Source organism: Protobothrops mucrosquamatus, unplaced genomic scaffold (assembly GCF_001527695.2).
Source record: "Protobothrops mucrosquamatus isolate PMUCROS unplaced genomic scaffold, P.Mucros_1.0 scaffold864, whole genome shotgun sequence".
Lineage (NCBI taxonomy): Eukaryota > Metazoa > Chordata > Lepidosauria > Squamata > Viperidae > Protobothrops > Protobothrops mucrosquamatus.
Genome location: NW_015387119.1, coordinates 224,945 through 238,445, shown reverse-complemented (window position 1 = coordinate 238,445; position 13,501 = coordinate 224,945). Strand labels below are relative to the sequence as shown.

At 38.6% G+C, this 13,501-nt stretch overlaps 1 protein-coding gene across 1 annotated transcript in view; it reads left to right on the top strand.

Moving 5' to 3' along the window:
- LOC107290284 (rho guanine nucleotide exchange factor 10-like) overlaps window positions 1–12,210 on the top strand; it is a gene marked incomplete at its 5' end in the record, with an annotated part of 50,276 nt that extends 38,066 nt beyond the window's left edge. Inside the window, 2 exons of the mRNA XM_015819150.1 lie at window positions 8,862–8,984; window positions 11,587–12,210. Of these exons, the coding sequence (XP_015674636.1) occupies window positions 8,862–8,984; window positions 11,587–12,098 (635 nt within the window). The remainder of the gene's footprint in view (window positions 1–8,861; window positions 8,985–11,586) is intronic.
- Between the last annotated feature and the right edge of the window lie 1,291 nt (window positions 12,211–13,501).

The following is a 13,501-nucleotide window of genomic DNA, read 5'->3' as shown; positions in this document are numbered from 1 at the left end:
AAATGTACTCCCACCCACAATTCATGTAACAGTTGCAATAGAGTTTTTTGTTCAAAGTAACAAAGATTAAGTTGTAACTTAAATTGATTTGACGTGGAACAAGAAAAAGGGGGATTTGTTTAAATGTTCTTGTGACATAGTAAAAGCTGGAAAAAGTTGAAAACAAAACAGCAAATGCACTGATCCGTAGGTAATAGACTTCTGGAAAGCAAAAAGTAAGGAATAGAATAAAAGGAGTGTGCTTTTTAACGCATTAACACTCATGACTGTATTGCTATATATTTCACTTGCCCATTTCTTCCGGTTCAAACTATTTTGGTATGGAGAGGTTTCCTTCGTAAAGAGTAGAATGTAGCACACTTATACACATAAGTATCTGTTTCCAAAATTAAAAAGCAAGTCTACATTCTGTAACTATACTGAACATGCAGAAAGCAAGCTGTTGCTAAGTAAGCATTGCTAGATGTAGATACATTCTCTGGACCATTATTTAAAAATCACTAGATTAGAAGAAGGCACAAAAGCTATTGTAAAAAAACTGCTCAGCATTTAAATGTTATGTCTGAAGACACCCTTCTGTAGTCCCTTTTTATATACGAACAGGCAGGCATGAAGGTTTAGATTGCATGAATTCCTCATCACTATATAGTTGGCTCCAAAAGTCATGCTAAGTTCTTTTTTACTTCCAAAACATCTGGAACTAGATATATAATCTCTAGTTAAATCTTAATTTTAGAATTAAGTTTCTTAATTCTGTAATTCTCACCAACTACAGGCAATCCTTGACTTAACAATGGTAATTGGGACTGGAATTTTATGTAGTAGTTATAACGTGTGAATACGGCAACGGCAATCCGTGTAGTCCTGCTTGCCCGTTGTTAACCAAACCTTACAGTCATAAGGCAAAAGGCGACTTCCCTCCAGCTTCCCACAATCAAGTCAGTGAGGAAGCGGGCAGGAAGTCTCTGGCAGCTTGCAAACAGGCTGGCCGATAGGTACCTGGCTATTGCCAGGTGTGAGGGAGATGTTGCAAGAGTTGGGGATAGTGCAGGAGGATGCATGGGGATATGTGAGGGCATTTGAGAGGCACAACAAAGTTTGGGGAGGGTGTGAGGGGATGCACAAGGATGCAAGAGAGGCATAGCAAGGCTTAGGGAGAGTGTAAGATAGACATGTCAAACACAAGGCCCAGGGGCCGGATGCGGCCCGCGAAGTGGTTTCATATGGCCTGCGAAGCCACCCTGGAAACAGTGAGGGTACGGCCCCCACTGCCCTGGCCCAGGCCGGCCGGGAGCCAATGTACAATTTTGTGGTGGCCATCTATGCTGAAACGCATTCACTCTTAGCTCCACAAGGCCGTCTGGAAACAGTGAGGAACCAGCCCCTGCCGCGTCGGCCCTGCCCCCTGGGTGCATGCTGTTGAGGTGTCACCCTTTGTGAGGAATGAAGAAATGGACCATGCCTTGGTGCTTGCCCCGGTCCCACCCCCTTCTGCCAGAGACCCTCAGATCTGTCCCACTCCTGCCCAGGCCCCCACAGGCACCCTTGATGCGAACGATGTAGAGCTGGCCATGCCCACCCAGTAGGCCACACCCACTCCATTCACGCCCACTCAGTAGGCTGCACCCACCCTGGCCACCCCCACCCAGCCCCTCAAGGGCAACCGCAATGCTGATGCGGCCCTCAATGAAATTGAGTTTGACACCCCTGGTGTAAGTGGTGCGAGAGAGATGTGGCAAAGGTGTAAGGGAGGTGTAAGGCTTGAGGGTGTGTGAGAGTGCACTAGGGGGTAGAGGAGGCATGACAAGATTTGGAAAGATGTGCAGAGTTGCAAGGGAAGTGCAGCAAGGGAGGCACAGGGAGGGTCAGGAGAGTATGAGGGTGTGAGAGAGGTGCGGAAAGGCTTGAGGAGGGTGTGCAGGGGTACATGAGTGGCCAGCATGACATGAGCCCAGAGAGGCTGAGGGAGGATGTATGGGTAGGGGAGACTTTCCCTATTGACTTATGACCTTCCAAGCCCACTACCTCATTGACTTTCTGAGAAAGCCAGCAAGGGAAGGTCACAAGCAGCAATCACGTGATCACAGAGTGCTGCAACCAGTTGTAAGTGCAAGCCAGTTGCCAAGCCTCCAGATTGCAATCATGTGACTGCAGGTGTGCTGGGGTAGCCGGAACTCCAAAGGCCGGTCATAACCACCCTTCATTCAGCACCATCATTTCTAAATGGTCACTAAATGAATGTTCATAAGGCGAGGACTACACTATACCATTAAGCTTTGTTTTCATCATCCTAATATCAGTTATACCATAAGGAAAAATTACATTATAGTAGGATCTGCTAAAGGCAGTTTTGATTATTGGTTACGATTGTTTATATGCCTTTAATGCTGACTCTTAGTGGCCACGTAGAGAGATTTTATCCACGACAAGCTGCCTCTAACCTGGTCTTTCAGGACTTCCAACGGTGCATTTATTGTCACTGTAACCGAATCCATCCACCTTGCTACTAGTTATCCTCTTATATTTTAAAAACAAGGAACACATAAATATAATCCAGATTCATTAATTTACACAGGCACAGCAGGATCCACAGCAGGATCATCATCTAAAGATGTGCTAAGAAAAGTCATCCTTAAATGATAACATGCAATTTGAGCACCTTTAAATAAAATACGCTTTCAGATCATTCCTGCTCCTAAGATGAAATCAATCTATCTATCTGTTACTTTTTATGGAAAACATGAAAGAAGGGAACATACTGTGCATTCATCTAAAACATACATTTCAGTTTGTAAATCACACCCACAACTTGCTCATCTTGTAAATAATCATATGTCAACTTACTGAAATGATTTCTCATCCAAACAAATTTCACAACAGGTGCCAATGTTGGCATCTTTTAAATGCCGTGTGCTCTCTGTGCTTATGTATCTGGAGTGTGAGCCAGTTGTGATGTTTTAACTTTTAATTTTTCAGTGGTAAAAATGATTTGTTTGATATTTTAATTTTATATGTCTTGTGTTGAGATGGTCATTCAGAGTTTGTCAACACAGAAGAGTGTAATATACATACACCTGCATGTTCCACAAATAATGATTTCAGGAATCCAAAATATATGACTATAATCTCATGATATGTGGATCCTTATGCAAGAATGCTTTTGTCTTGAGAGATTTACCTTGATAATCTGTATGTTTCAGATAAATTTCTTTTTAATTTGGAGTGGAATTGCGGACATTGCATAATGGGAATGCAAGGGGGTTTTTTTGGGGGGGGAGGTCTGTCATAACTTTAAAAGGTCACTAAGCGACTGGTTGTAACACAAGGACTATCTGTAACCCAGCCCCTTGCCAAGAAAATCTTTAAAGCACAAAGCCACCACCTTAAATTGTTATCCAGAAGAAGACTGGCTATTTTAAGCCACTTCAGGTATAACCTGGAAACATTCTAGCAAGTGGTCCAGCTTGTTCAGCTATATTTATATTTATAGCTGCTGAGAAAAAAACTTAAAGCCCAATAAATAACTAGAACAATGGGAGCTCTTCAGTTTTGTAAACATCCTAAGGCCAGTCCTATGAGAAAGAGGTGACTCTGCAGTAAACCTAGATTCGTTTCAATAAAAAGATACCTATTGTGGAGGATTCTCTTCTTCAGACAAAGAAACATTGTAATTCCCTGGGACAAAGCAATTCACAGCACCTTTGCACTGCTTCAGGCCAGTGCTGCAAGACAAGACTCCTCTCAGCCTTTGTTCTCTAGTCTAGGGCTGGCCAAACATGTTGGTACCCACCGATACATGTTCTGAGGTGCAGAATGCATTGAAACTAACTGGCATGGAAGACTTTAGGCATATACTGAGGGTGTTCCAGGATGCACCGTAGTATTTCCTGCAACATTTGTTAAAGATACAACACACACTTTGCTTTGCTCTTAGACTCAATAGCAACAGCATTTAGACTTACATATTGCTTCATAGTGCTTTACAGCTCTCTCTAAGCAGTTTACAAATATCAGCATTTTGGCCCCCAACAATCTGGGTCCTCATTTTACCGACTTAGGAAGGATGGAAGGCCGAGTCAACCTTGAGCCAGTCAAGATCGAACTCCTGGCGGTGGCCAGAGTTAGCCTGCAATACTGTCTTCTAACTACTGAGCCACCAGGCTCAAAGAGGTCATGTTATGTGAAGGAGCAGCTTCAAGAGTCTGCAGTACTTGAGCCTTCATCAAAGTGAAACACCCCTTTGAAGGTTTCCATAGCAGTATGCTATGATGTATACTCTGGCCACGACAAGCTTATTAGTTTGATGTACCCTCCTCAGATATAGGATTGAGGACAAAAATAATGTCCAGGTTACATACAAATGTTATAACTTGAATTAAACTATCTTGAATTTTATTCTAAATTCCATTTTTTTTCTTTTTTATATGTGAAATTTATGAGAAACAAGATTTGCCCTGAAGAATTCTGCTGAATCTAAAGATGTTTTTAATTTGTTCCACTGATATCATGCTCACCTGTGTGATTTTTTAATCTAGTAGTATGACACGTATTGCTTGATGGCAAATAGAAAAACATAATGCTTCCTATCACTAAATTTGTCACTAAACTCCTTGAAATAACAACTATCTTCCTCATTCCAACTACACTGGCATATTTATAATAAATATAGCATAGGGACCTATGAATTCGGAAAGTCTCTGCTCAAATTTCAGCTCTGCCAGTTTCATTGGAACATCTTACATACATCTTGTTTCTGTTTTATGTTATAATGATTGAGAACATAGTGTATTTGTAGTATACAAAAGTACTTGAATTATGTTATTGAAAATGTGGTAGCCAAGGTCAGCTTGGAATTCATTTTAAATAGTTGTTCAGTATCATAATTATTTTTTTTTCAGAGATGTGAAAAATTCAATTGGATTTTTGGACTAAAACCATCTTTATATTAGCAGACTTATGGGGTCAAAACCATCTCATTATGGTACAGATTTTAAACTATAATCAATGGTCATGACTATCTCACTATTTATGGCCAATGATTATAGTTTACAATCTGCTTCTATTTTACTTTCTGTTGAATTTTACATGATATTAAAAATATTTTAATATTGTACACTATTTGCCCCATGAAAATACTTTGCATTACAGGAGGTATATGCATACTAAAAAGGTTGTTATACTATTTAAATTTAACCCAATGTATTCCCTGAAATGTTTTACTCCAAATTGTATCTATTTGAGATCAAAGTAGGATGAATGTATCCCAAAAATATTCACTGGAAGGATTGATAAACTGAACTGATTTGCAGCCACTCCTGAGAATTAAAACAATTGGAAAAGCACAAAGCTGTAGCCATTCCACCCTTCTGTACTTAATCTGGAAGAGTGCACACAAATAAACCTAATGCATTTGCCATCTTATATTAATTATGTGTTTCAGAAGTTCATGTTCTCAAACAGGTGCTTCCCAACTGTTCCATCACTTTAAAAGCAGGGGATTTCCGTTTGATTGCACTTTGAATTGTTTGTTCCAAAGTTGGTCTTCTGCCTTCAAAATGTGAGCATGCAGGATAATTGTTAGCAGTTTTTACATGTGGAAACAATGTTATTTAACTAGCATGAGCCACCAGTTAGACATTTTTGTAGATCCTGGGGTCAGGACAGGCCTTGAGTTTTCCTCCCTCCATCCCCTTGATGTTAATGTCACCAAAATACTGCAGATCAGAATTACACAACAGGATATTCAGGTATTTTCAATCATTTTGGAGTGAAAATGCTCTGTGAAGTATTTTTTATAATAGGCAATGCATTTAAAATGAACACAATATGCGTGCATATCCTCTGTGGGAAGAGAAGATTAAAATCCCTCTCCTTGGTCTCATTGTTCTGCAAATGTGCAAAACAAGAACAAATAGTAAACACTTTTATATTTTACATTGAACTGATGTCTAAAATCTCTCAGATGTGCAGATTTACCAAGAGATCCATTGACCTTTTTTATTTAAATTGTCTAAGCTTGCTTCTTGTCTGATTCTTTCTTCCATTTTTCTTGCTTGTTTATTTTTTATACATATTTTGTTTAAATTAAATAAAAATGATTAAATCATCTAAACACTGAAATTAAGAATCACAGTATAGTGATTCACACCATATGACCATTATGAAGACATTTTTGTAGGCCATGTTTGATTATTGTTCTTTTCTTAATATCACTGGTTGTCTGGAAGTTGAATATACCTGGTTTCAGTGGTGGGATTCAAATATGTGAACAACCGGTTCTCTGTGTGGATGCCAGTTCCGGAAGTCCATTCTGGGCCTGGGCAACAAAAAATTAGCTACCGGTTCTGCCAAACTGGTGCGAAATGGCTGAATCCCACCACTGCCCGGTTTATACATAAGTTGGAAACACACTGATTTCAAAGTACAGTTTTGACGGTCTTGAATTTATATTTATATGCCTCTTTAGTTTATATTTTCTTGCTAATAAAACAATAGATCTACTCAGTTGTTTTCTGCATAAGGGATTTTTTCCATGAATAAAAATAGAGCAGGATTTTTGATATATATATACTGGAGCCATGATCATTTGGTGCTATTTATTTATCTTCTGGCATCATTCATGTTTCATTCAAGGCTACCCCTCTGCCCAGTTCTGATGGAACACTCTGGAATTCCACTTCCCAAACAAGCGACTTTCCTTTTTATGAATATTTGATAGTTAATGTTAGCATCAGTCCTTAGGGCCATCAGTGATTTCCTTTAAGCACAGAATGATATGTCTAGTTCATACTTCATGTGATGAATTAGTTTTCTCCAGCCCTGAGCCACCTAAATATGTCAGGTCAACAGTTTCCAGAATTTCCAGATTGCTGCCCAAATTTTTAAGAGTAAAACCAAACCCTTTAACTCCACAAAATTACCCCAAAGAGGTTCAATTTGTAAGTAAAGGAGAAACTAGAAAAAAATCCTTTATTTAATGTGGCTCCAGTGCTTTTTAAGAATCTTTGAAGAGAGTTTAAAAATAATTTGATTTGTTTAAAAGCACAAGTCTTTTGATCCATACGGTTTTGTTGTACAATGTGAGATTTTTATTCATTCCTCCTTGGAACTGGGATAGCCATTGTATTAAAACTGCCTTTTTGTGAATTTTTTAAAAGATAACTCAGTGGTCTTTCAGTTAACAGAGTTAACATATGTTTAAAATAATATTAGATTATCAGGATTCTGAAATTCAGGTATAAGTTGAAGTAGACATTTTGGATACACTGGACAAAATTTGGGGTACCCTGTATTATTTTTGTACATGAATAAAATGCCATTTTGAATATAGGTAAATATATAAAATACCCATGCACAAAACCCCATTTGGATTTAATGGACATTCTGTTTTAATGGATATCTGTTGCTCCATTAATCTGCTAAATTTCTGGATTACCTCTAGACATAACCTTTAGATATAAATCTCATCTTATGTATCAGTTCAGAAATGATTATGGTGGAATGCAGTACCACCATATAAATGAATACAGGATTGCTACTTAACAATTTATAAATGGATTATACATTTATTATTTATTTATTTATTTTATTGTTCGAATTTATATCCCGCCCTTCTCCTTGCGGACTCAGGGCGGCTGACAATCAATTAAAAACACCAATAACAACACAAAATTTAAAATTAATTAAAATGAAATATTTAACTTGTCTAATTTAAAATATAATTAAAAACTCCTCTAAAAACCCCTCTTAAAAATTACCCTAGNCACCGCCCGCGCGGCCGCATTTTGGACTAGCTGGAGCCTCCGGGTGCTCCTCAAGGGAAGCCCCATGTAGAGAGCATTACAGTAGTCCAGGCGGGAGGTGACCAGAGCATGAGTGACTGTGCGCAAGGCGTCCCGGTCCAGAAAAGGCCGCAACTGGTGAATCAGGCGAACCTGATAAAACGCCCCCCTGGTCACGGCCTGCTAGATATTTGTGTATAGTTCCCTAAATTAATAATTTCATCAGTAAGTTAAATTGAAGGCACTTACCTACATGTCAGCTTGAGATAATTTTAAAAATGTGGTGGAATGATGCTATAATATGGACCTAGCATCATATGTTGGCTAATATATACTGAACATTAGTGTATAGTTCCCTAAATTAATAATTTCATCAGTAAGTTAAATTGAAGGCACTTACCTACATGTCAGCTTGAGATAATTTTAAAAATGTGGTGGAATGATGCTATAATATGGACCTAGCATCATATGTTGGCTAATATATACTGAACATTAGTGTACACGATTCATTACGCTGTGCCAATGTACTCTTCACTATTTTGCATTGATACTAAATATTTTTTTTTAAAAAGTCCACAATAGAAAGCGGGGGGTTGACCCTCAACAGCAGGCCTGCACAATTTGTAAAGGGAAAAAGGATTGCAAGATAAATTGAAAATAACTGCAGACTGCAAAGGAATAGCTGGTGTTCTAATCAGCTGTTTGGTGGCTAGAGAAGTGGTGTCATCACAGAAGCTGGTGGCATTGAGGCTTTTAGGTACTCAGCAGTGCACCTTTTGAGGTGGCATCGATGGTGGATCTTTCCTGGCAGTGGTAACAGTGTTTGACAGCAGTGAATTCATGGGTGTTTCAAAAACACAGGAGAACTGCAGATAGAAACTGAAATAAATGGATAGGTTATTGCTTGGCTAGGTGACCCTTGTCTTATATGATTTATTGTATGCTTAGAAAACAAAGTCACAGCAACATTTTTAAATATGTAGGAGAACATGATTTCATTAAATAATGCCTGTACAGTGCAACCGTAAACAGCAAAAAAACCTGGTTTGGGAGTAATGTAATATTCTCTGCATCTTGCAGGACAGCAACGTGTTTCAGTGACCAGCCTCTTAGTATGCCATGGTCTACTACTGGTTGGAACGAATGTTGGGATTATAGTAGCACTCCCAGTTCCTCGCTTGCAGGGAATCCCCAAAGTAACCGGTGAGTATAATATTCACACTGTAAGTAAAAAGAAAACTCTTATCAGTATAAAAAATTGTAGTGATTCATCAAAGGTGCCGCTTTCAGATAAAGCAGAGGTCCCCAGCCTTTTGGGCACCAGGACCGGTTCTGTGGAGAAAGGTTTTTCCACGGACCGGAGAGTGCATGGTTTTGTGTGCTGCCTGCATCCCGCGGATGGGCCTTTGCTTATTTGTGCGGACCGGTTGCTGGCATGCTACAGACTGGTACTGGTCCACGGACCGGGGGTTGGGGACCCCTGAGGTAAAGGAAGGCTCATATCAAAAATGTTGGCAAAAGAAACTGTGCTGTAATCTTAGCATCTTGTTTCTCCCCCCCCCCTTTTTTTTTTTTTAAACTTAAAGGACATTTGCAAGCTTTAGCTCTTACCTTTCTTTTTTTATTCTCTTGTTAAAAGACCAAGCCACTTAAAGTTCACCACAGCTATGTAGCAAACATGGTCTATTGATGGGCAGTTCTGTATTGGCATTCTTCTGCCCACCCAAAGCTATTTCACCTAAGGGAAATTTCTCTATAGTATGGGAGATGTATGTATGCACAACTAATTTAATGTTCTTTTATAAAAAAAAAGCCAAGGAGTGTTTAAACGCCTGGGATAAAATTAAAACACATTGTCAATCTATTAGTCATGATACATAGAGGGCATTCGGTAACCAGGAATACTCACTCTCCTGAGGATTCTTTAAAAATTTGCATACGGCTTATAAAACAAATGCATTGCTATGGTTTTACCTTGCTTCCCCCAAAAGAGTTTGTGTTTGGTAAATATATCATTATACTGCAGTTGTTTTCAACAATCCATAGGTGAACAGATAAAGATATTGTTTGCCAAATGTCTTATAGAACAGGGGTCCCCAACCCCCGGTCCATGGACCGGCACGGGGCTGTGGCATGCCAGCAACCAGTCTGCACAAACAAGCAAAGCCCCATCCATGGGATGCAGGCAACACACAAAACCACGCACCCTCCAGTCCGCTGAAAAAACTCTCTCCACGGAACCGGTCCCTGGTGCCCAAAAGGTTGGGGACCTCTGTTATAGAACACATTTCAGATATCATAGCAATTAATACTATGAATCATGATGGAAATGTTCCAACAGTTGGGATCCCAAATTTTCCATGCTTTTAATCTGACATGGTTAGTAAAAAGTGAGATCTACTCTCTTTCACTGTTGCTAGCATTAACATGATTACGTGTTGTAAGTGTAGAATAAGTTTTATTGAAAACAAGGTCTTCGGCAATGGATGGTGGAAAAAGCAAAATTAAGATAAAACCAGTCAGCTGATTCCCTGGCTCCTGCTGCTATAAAAACAAGAGAACAAAGCATGAACTGAATGCCAATTTCACCTTTTGCCTCATTGAAAAACAGATGGTAACTTCCAGAGTTTGTATTGGAAAACATTTCCATTGGATTATATGACACATAATACTAAGCTGTGGATTTTATAATTAAATATTATAAACCATGTTCATAAGCTTTATATTCTGCATTTTCGTTGTTTTTAAAGTGGGAAAAAAGAATTTGATTACAATTTTAAGAATCTTAACCAATTAAAAACATGCTCAATTAAATATAATGATAAAAATTAATAATTCAGTTCAGCATACCAAAATGTGATTTATATTATAACACCCTTAAAATGTGTAAAACAAGTGAGCACCATCCCAAAATAAATGTTTCAGTATCAAGAACGTCTTCTCTTGGATTTCCTTGTAGTAGATACAGCAACACTTTAAGCTGATGAGCCAGTACATAATCCGAAGTAGGTTCTGACTTACCTCTGTCTGAAGACACTCTTGCAAAACACCAGACTTAAGCACCCCTGGCTCTGTCCTTCTATAGTAGGAGGAATAAATTTCAAATAATATATTGCTAAGCAAACCACAAAAACAATTGAAGACTTGAACTTGACTTATTTATGACTGATTGGTGTTTATTTTATAGCACAGTTCCTTATTTAGGTATTGAGAGGGGAAAAAAACAGGAACTTGTTAAATGACAGTTCTCATTTTCTTCTTCCTGGTGGAGTAGGATAAGTGTGGGGTAGGTGATGGGCATCTTCTTGTTAACTCACAACACTGAATTAAGGCACAGTGTTCATTTCCTATTGAACACCTACGTGTTCAATCTGTTCGCATGCATAAATCCTGAGCAAGAATCAGGAAGAAAGGGTCAGAATGTGATGTAAGAGTCATTGGTCTATTTATGTAATAGGGAGAGGCCATAGAAATAAATCCTTGTAGAATTAGGTACTGTTTTCCAATTGCAAGGTTGTTCTGCAGCTCTAATACTGCTTGCTTTGCAGATAGAAATGCACGTAGAAGGCTAGAGCTTCAGCTATTATCATGAGCCAGTTTTTCTGCTTGTTGAGAATTTTTCCCCGTGGAAAATACTGTTTCAAAACTGAAGTCTGAAGTGAATGTTGACCTAGCAACATACGAAAGGCATATTACAAGTTAGCCACTTTTTATTCAGTGCTTTGTAGATCCAGCGGCTGGTGAAAAGAATTAAGCTGCATGAAAATGGTTGTGTCTGAGAGTGTCCTTTTTCATTTGACTGCAGGAAGAGGCATGGTATCTTATCATGCCCATAATGGCCCTATCAAGTTCCTTGTGACGGCCTCTGTGACAAGCAAGCAGAACAAAAACAAGTCCAAGTCCAGGCTGAATTGTCCTCATTCAGGCCTGAAAGAGGATGACCAAAAGGGTGTTGGACCTGAGAGGCCTATTTCTTCTCTGAGCAACCCCAGTGACAATGCCATTTGGTTGGGGGGCTCAGTCGGATCCATTGCTCAGAAAAGTGACTTGTCTTCCTCATCTGGGTCACTCACGTTGTCTCACGGATCCAACACAACCGAACCTCGGCCGGAAGAGAGTGCTGTCTATGAGCTTTTGAAAGAAGTCTCCCCCGACCAGAGTAAAAGACATAGATCCAGGGAGGGGAAAGTGATATCCATCATGGTCATCTCTGGAGGACAAGGACACAGAAGGGTGAATAAGAAATGCAAGCAGCAGCGGCCAGACGAACTGGTGTCTTCAATAATGGTTTGGCAGATTCCACTGTTAAAGATCTGACAACAGGACACAATGCGATTTGTACAATGGCATTTGCTTTGGTGTTAACACCATCACGATGAATTTACGTTGTTTATCTCAAAGCAAATTAAATATCAATCTTTGCAAAGGTTATAAGATTTCTTTGTCCTGAGTTTACGTGGGTTACCTTGTTACAACAAGTATCTTAGACATATTCTAAGAACCCCATTCCAGAGCGACATCTAAACATATTTTTTGAGTTTTCAAAACTTTTTGAGTTGAAAAAAAGTATGATTCATTTCAAACATTTTTTTTCTCATTTTGCTACTATTTATATTCAAATATTGTGGCCTGGAAATATTCAGTGAAGAGAAAGGATCAAATAATATTTCTCTGATGAGCCTTGCTTAAATAATTATTTCTTGCAAAGCAGTATCATGCACATGTGTTTCATTTCCACATACATTTTTTTAAAAGTAATCATTATTCCAAGATAGTCTACTAGCTTAATTCCAGTGACTATAAATAAATCTGTAATATACCTTCTCAAGTAAGTGTCAGACACAATAAAAGTTTTTTTTTTGTTATATTCTACAGATTTATACTTGGGAGGAAAAGGGGTATGGCTAACTTTTAATTATTAATACTTAAAAATGAATGTTGTAAAAAGAAATGTTAAAACATTCGGAATGAAATATGTTTCACTTACTAACTGGTGTATTTTTTTTTTAATCTTTTGGTTACTCCCAGTCAGTAGAAGAGAAAATAAAACCACTGTGAAATTTAGTAGATTCAGGCAGTTGCTTGTGTTTCGGTGCTCCATTTAATTATAGTACATTCTGTCGCTGGCCGTAGAATGTGCCCCATTTATCTATATGGCTGCTTATATATTTTGATTAGCATCAGATAATAGAGAGGAAATCAAATATAAACATAAAATAAAGAGACCCTAACATTAAAGTATATTGTTTTCATAAGATTATTATGGTTGGCTAGCCAGTCAGCCAGATGGATAGTCTGGATTTGGCATTTTGATCCACTTGTTCAGTCTTTCAAAGGATCTGGGATAGGCTGGTATTGTTGTTTGACAGTGTTAAAGGTATCATCCACAGGATGAAGTTGTTCCACAAGTAAAGTTGCCTTTTGCAATTGATGGTAGTAATTTTGTCCATGCTGATGGTGTTCAAGTGGAGCTCCAGATATTTTAGAATTGCACCCAGGGCACCTATTACTGTTGGTACTGTCTTTGCTTTCTTTTGCTGTGGTTGTTCTATTTCTACTTGCAGATCTTTGTATGTTGTGATTTTCTCCAGTTCTTCTTCTATTCTGCTGTCTCCAGTACTGCAACATCAAGTATCCAGACTTTTTTGTTTTTCTTACCAACATTTGATATGTTTGGGGGGTTATCTAGCAGGTGCCTATCTGTTTGAATTCTAAAGTCC